Source organism: Marmota marmota, unplaced genomic scaffold (assembly GCF_001458135.2).
Source record: "Marmota marmota marmota unplaced genomic scaffold, marMar, whole genome shotgun sequence".
In the NCBI taxonomy this organism is placed as follows: Eukaryota; Metazoa; Chordata; class Mammalia; order Rodentia; family Sciuridae; genus Marmota; species Marmota marmota.
Window position 1 is genome coordinate 10,777,368 of NW_025999990.1, and position 7,008 is coordinate 10,784,375.

A 7,008-nucleotide genomic window follows, 5' to 3' on the forward strand; every position below is an offset into this window, starting at 1 on the left:
AATTAATCACAAGTTGGTGTGTGCTGGAAACTATTTACATTATCAGTGCTAGTGTTCTTTCCTCCTCCTTCTTTAGAATTTCCTCCTCCTCTTTATTCCCTTCTCTCACTCAGTTCCCAGAGTTATTAAGGCAGGAGAGTTCAAGAGAAATCTTGAAGCAGGATGTGAGAGAAATTCAGCCTTGATAGTGATCGAAATTTTTGTCTTTCATTTGAAAATAAGAACTAGGAAGAACAGAAAAAAATTCTTTTTAACTTCTTCTTTGAAGATAATGAAGCACAAGATGATCCAAAATGAAGGTGCTAAAAGGTTAAATTCTGCTGTTTTCTGAAAGGAATATGCCTTCATTCCATTGGGGAACTACAATATCTGAAATCATGGCACATGAGCAAATACAAATAGTGCTAGTAGGGCTCTAGAGAAAAAGAGAAGCCAATGACTCAAAAATGTCACTAGATAAAACAATCAATGTTACAAAGTTAGCAATCGGAAAAGACTTGACACCCAAGTCAAGCCAAGGAACAAACATGGAAATAGCATAAGGACTACTAGGCTTTTTTTTTTTTTAACTTACAACATAATGAATGAGTTTATATTTAATATAATACTTCTCAACATGGGATGTTACTCAATTAATACAAAGGTTGTTTTGCTTACACTGAATCTCTTCCAATGTCAATATAAAGGGTTCTTTTTAACTTTAAATCTTTTTCCATTTCAATATAATATATATTAAATACATTTTTCCAAACCTTTTTCCCCCTATAGATGTTTTAATTTTGGCTATTTGATATGTAAGTACAATATTAACTTGGTATATAAAGCAAATATATAATAAAAACATGGAGAAAAAGACTCCTTAAGGATTCAGGAGGCAGTGATAACTTGACAGTGGAGATCTGCCAGATTCTGGACAAGAGATTCTTCCTTCCTATTTCCTGTGCTTTGAGAATTCTGAAACTTTCAACTACTACTTACTTTATACCATCCCATGTCTTTGACACTTTTTCTAAGCAGCAAATACAATTTATAGGCTGCAGTTTTCAGTACATTATTTGTTATAAAGAAAACATTTTTTTCCATGTAACAAACATCTATTTGTTCTCATTTCATGGGAAACAACTAAGAATAAGAAACCATTATCGTTCACTGGGAAGTTTACAGACTAAAGCTCAGGTTTATCCTCAATAACACAAAAGTTTTCAGGGCAAAGTTTGATTCAGGAGGCCCTTAAAAGTTACATCTGTCCATTCTGCTTTCATGCATACACACCAAGGCAAGCACAAATGCCTGCAATGCTGACAACCACATCTAACAAGGTAGCGATTGCGTCCCCGGTTTCTAGTGTTTCAACTAGCAGAACCAAAAGCAATGAAATGAGGACTAAGAACAATTGTGTTGAAACTGAGGTCATGATACTGGGATCTTGAAGGCTGAGAAATGGTACATATAAAAATTTATCTGGCTTGAAATATTCCCTTTTTGGAGCTCTGGATGCTGAGGCTAAGAGAGTACATGTGACACCGCTTCTGGGAAGCAGCCATTACAAGAATCAGGATTATTAAGTTTTTAAATAATTAGAATGAGATTTTTAAAAATAAGAATACTATATGCTAAATAAACTTGTTTTATGAGAAGTTTGCCAGGATCTAATACATGAAATTAAGACGTCATCTCATTAAATCTGATGCTTTAACTGTTTACATTGATATAGAAACACTTTTGACTTTTCTTCCCCAAAAGACCAAATTTAAGTAATCAACTTCTCTTCTTATACAGAGGCAAAGAGAAAAGCAAGATTCTGAGTCTCCCTTCATTGTACTAATTTTCTGCATGGGTACTGGCTTTCAGCTAAGATGATGCATGAAATATACTCAAATTTTATCTTTCCTTCCTTATATTCCTGTAAGTGTGCTTCCTGAGCCCTAATTCAGAATTTTTGAATTACATTTAAAAACTGCTTTATTACTGAAACAAATGGGCTTTGCTTTTTATAAAATCAAATGGAACATATTATAATGGCATTTTTGGGGGTATAAACCACAGAATTGCTTTTAGGTCCTTCTGCTTCTTCTCTTGGTACATTTACTCTCTGGAATCTTCATTTATTAATTCAATTTATCTATCTATCTATTTATGTAATTAGTTTTAATTTCTCAGCATCAAAATTATGCCGGACAACTTATTTATTAATCACCCAAAAATAGGTAAATTTTTTCTAGGTATTGAGGATAGAGCAGCAAATAATATTTGCTACCCTCCTGAATTTTTTCACTTTAGAGGAGGATAGATAACACACAAACCCCTCTCTCTCTCTTTTTGGTACCGGGGATTGAACCTAGGGGCACTGAACCACTGAGTCACATCTCCTATCCCCCCTGCCGTTTTTTTTGAGTTAGCTCTTGCTAAGTTGCTTAGGGCCTTGTAAACTTGCTGAGACTGGTTTAGAACTCATGATCCTCCGGCCTCAACCTCCTGAGTTGCTGGGATTACAGGTGTGCACTGCCATGCCTGGCACATCTCCTGATATATATCCATCTATCCAATGTTTTGGAGAAAACTAAAACAAAGCAAGGGGACAAGAAATACTGGAACAGATGTATGGGGTAATTTCAAATCTTATAATCCGTAAAAGTACTTATCCAGAGGATGGCTTTTAAGCAAACACTTGAAAAGTGGACAAGCAAATCATGTAGTTATTTGTGGAGACCACCTCATTCTGTATAAGCAGCAGGTACAAAGACACTACTATATTCAGGGGGTATGATTAAAGTGGTGGTGGTGGAGAGAGATTGATTAACTGTAGGATGTAAGGTTCAAGCGTTAACTAGTATCTAAATAGCATTTTTACACTGAGATAGAAAAGCAACTAGAGGGTTTTGAAGAGAGGATAGACAAAATACGATTTAATGTTTTTAAAGAATCTTCTATGCTGAGAACAGACCAGAAATAGGTGCAAAGCAAAAGGAGGAAGAAGTTGAGTGGCTATTGGAATAATCCAGGTGAGAAATAATGGTAGCTTGGCCCAGTATGGTAGATGTGGAAATTGGATTCCAGATATATACTGAGGATTTGAAGATAAAAATAACATATCTAGAAGCAGAATCAGGAATGACTTGATTTTTTTTTTTTGGCCCAGCAACTGGAAGGATAAAGTTGTCATTTATAGAGATGCAGAAAACTGAGAAAAAGGTTTGCAGGAGGGGACATGTTAAGTTTTAGACATGTTACATTTAAGATATCTAAAAGACAATCAAGAGGAGATGACAAATAGACATCTACACACACCCAGGGATTCAAAGCAGATATATTGGGAGTAATTAACTTAATGATATACAAAGTCATATGACTGAAGAATAACACCAGGAGACTAGGTTAACAAACAAAACAGAGAGATACAAAGCCTGAGCTCTAATGTACGATAAATTCAGAGACAGGAGATGGAGACGAGGGAATCTTTGGCTAGAACTTTTACACATATTCTCATTCCTGTTATAAGCTGAGTGAAGGCAGGGTTTCTGTAGCTAAAGGAACACCTTTTACATGCATGTATGAAATGACTGATGGTTTTTCCTTGGTGCGTGTTCCACAGTCCCATTTTTTAGCCTCATTTCTTAGCTTCTGACTGAGCAGAATTTAGGCATTTTAGAGCTCCCTCCCCGCAAATCTTTGCCCATCCCTGAAGCTTATAATTTACACTATGGGCAAGACACTCAGACTCTGTGCCTATATACAGCAGTGTCCAATATTAGATCAGTTTGGAATGGAACCATGGTTGGTTTTCATGTAGGGCATTCATGGTTGTGGCTAACTAAACCATAAGTAAGCAATCATGCTGAGTCATCAACAACCGTGTGAAAATATTTACAAGTATTCCTAATTATTCTGCTGGACAGCTCTGAATGGACTTTTCTTGTGGTTTATTGATGTATATTCTTAAGTAAATTCTTATCTAATTTGAGGAAAGATATAGAGTCAGGAAAAAAGTAAAGAGAGAAGAAACAACTTTCAAGATATTTGGGCTGTGAATCTAATTAACTCTGAGGAAAAACTCTTCACATTCTTTTGTGACTCATTGTTCACTTGGATCAGACTCTCTCACTACAAGTCTTGTCTAACACTAGAGAAAAACACTTTTAGGACCTTCAGATGCTCTTCTCCCATCATGGTATGAAACCACTTTAACATAAGCTTTTTTTGGTCTTAAATAGACTGAGAATCACCAGCTATCCCAGACCCTTGCCTATCACTCTCCAGCCCCAAGTTTCCCCTGCTAACTTTTATAATGGCAGCTTAACTCTTCTGATCTCAATAGACACAACCTTAAACATCCCAAATTCTCCAACTCTCCCCACCTCAACTAACCTACATGGAACTAATCTTCATCATCCTGGAAGACTGGTGTAACTCACCTGTCTTGTCAGGCTTCCCACCCAGAATTCCCAGATTTCACAAATGCATGCCCTTCCGTGCTTGTCACCTCTTGCTAGGGGATGGCCCTCCTCTCTATATTACTCCACAGAAAAGTGGCCTCAAAGTTTTCACCAAACTCCCAAAGCTAACAGCATTTTGCAGCCTCTAGTGACTGAAGGCTTGGGAGGAAAATGCAACACCCAGGATCAGGTATCCACTCTTTGAGATCCCAGCAGCCACACGTTTTGCTGGCAAAGTCTTACTGACTTTCTTCCTTTATCACCAAGTGGTAGTACTCTCCAAGAAGCCCAGATTCTTTCCTAACTAGGTTCCTGATTAATGCCAGAACAACACGAGGATCTGCCTCCAGAGACAGTTTGGTTGTGTGTGTGTTGGCGGGGAGGGTACTGGGGATTGTACTCTCAGCTCTACCACTCAGCTACATCCCCAGCCCATCCCCCCTTTTTTTGATTTTGTAAACTTTGAGACAAGGTCTCACCAAGTTGCTGAGGCTGGTCTAGACTTGTGATCCTCCTGTCTTAGCCTCCCAAGTCACATGTAACACCACTCCCAAGATGACAATTTTTTACATTATGATGAATCTAGAAATTCAGAAATCTGAGGACTTAGACTAATAGTATTTTGCATTTTCTTTGTACAGCTAAAAGCCTAATGTGTTTTTCCTGGAATAGAAAAAACTTGCACCCTATATCTGCTTGATTTTCTTAGCTTACATTTCTTACCTCATTTCTGCATGGGAAATAATCCCAAATCATCATTAAGTTTTGCTTCGATCTTAACTTTGCAACTCAGGGTTGTTGGGAGGGTTAAAGTAGATAATACATGTAAACACTTAGTACATTGTTTGGTACTCTGTACTCAATAAAAAATAAAACCCATTTTTAGTATTACATTCAACATGGCAATTAATGTTACTGTGAATGCCTCAAAATTCTAGTCTATTGCTAGATAAACCCTCATGAAGAGGAATAAAATATTTAACGTTTAATCTTCTGGAACTTTTAGCTAATAGCAGGCCTCAATAGTTTAAATGAATGACTCTCAATTCAACAAGCACTTATTGTCTAAGACAAGTTCTATGCATAACAGTATTAGGAGGTGACTTTGTATAAAGATATGTACAAATAATGGTAGAACAATATGAAGTTTGGTCACTTGAGAAGTTTATGGTCTCAGAAGCCCTGCTGCAGTTCCTGGACCTTTTCAGGAGGTTCACAGGTGAAAATGTTTTTTTCATAAGATTTTATCAAACTTTTTCATTCATTCTCCCAGGAGTGTACACCAAAGTTTCCACTGTTGTTATCTGCCAATTTCAACAGACTGAATACAAAGAAACATAAAGAATCCAGTTTTTGTGATTGAATCAAGACGTTAGAGATTTTCAAAATGTAAATCAATGCTACTTTGCTAATTATGTTTTAAAAATTTTGGACAAGTTTGCTTTTCTGCAAAAATGTTGTTAACCATGTAATGGGTTCTTTTAAAATAAATTAACATCTTGGAAATTTCTTGCTTTTACTTTCAAATGTGGTAAATGTCAATATACATAATATATATGTAATACAATAACCTGCATAAAGGCTCTCTGGGTCATATATGTATATGCGTGTATATATATATATATAATATTTTATACACACACACACACACACACACACACGGGGGGGGGGCATGGACAGATATATGCCAGGCCACATCCTCAGTTACCTGCTTCCTCTAGCCATTTCCCATCTACCTATAGTTGTCACCCACTAGTCCATTCAAATTTTTCATTCATCAAATGCATTAATCCATTATGAGGTTACAGCTTATAATTTAATTATTTCACCTCTGAACACTCCTGTACTGCTTAACACATGAGATTTGTGGGGGATGGGGGTACATTAAAGATCTATGTATGAAATATGATATGTCAAGAGCTTTGTAATGTTTTGAACAACTAATAATAATTTTAAAAAAAGAAAAGAACTTGCAAAAAAAAAAGTTCTAAACTATAACACAGAGAAAATCCAGGAGCTGATATTTTTCTTCTGATTTTCAGGGTATTTTTCTGGGGAGAGCGGTTATGATGAAGAGATGCCCACAACTTTTCTACTAGCTGAAAGGTGGTTGATATTGTTCTTGCTTTTAGTTCAGGAGCCTTTAGTTGGTTTCTGTATTTATCAGAATGGGAATCGGTCTATGTATTGTTTTTGAATCATTGTGTCTACTGAGGGGAAGAAAAGCTGGGTTTTCCTATTATGCCGTCTTACGATATCCTTTCCTAGTCTTACTGCTTGTCAAAATGTGTGTCCTAATTTTTTTAAAGGGATTCCCTGAAGGGAATGAATGACTAATGCTGGTGACTAACGATGTGATAGTAGTAGGGAGGCATTCAGGACAGGGTGGTGTCCCCAAGCCCTCAAGACACACTATGCAGGGCACATCTTATAAAACTGAGTCGACCCTCATCTTCATAGTCTATAACAACAGTTTATGGGTCATCTTATGTTGATATCCAGATTCTAAAATATTTGCAGGAAGGAATTTCTTTGAATATATACCCAGTAGTAGAATTCCTTCTGGGGAATTATA

General features: G+C 36.5%; 1 protein-coding gene across 1 annotated transcript; it reads right to left on the reverse strand.

The window, feature by feature from the left end:
* Positions 1 to 40: 40 nt before the first annotated feature.
* Positions 41 to 6,075, reverse strand: LOC125617712 (small integral membrane protein 30-like). Its single transcript, XM_048806153.1, has one exon. The coding sequence runs from the start codon at positions 1,412 to 1,414 to the stop codon at positions 1,259 to 1,261; it is 156 nt and encodes a 51-aa protein (XP_048662110.1). The 5' UTR covers positions 1,415 to 6,075; the 3' UTR covers positions 41 to 1,258.
* Positions 6,076 to 7,008: the final 933 nt, after the last annotated feature.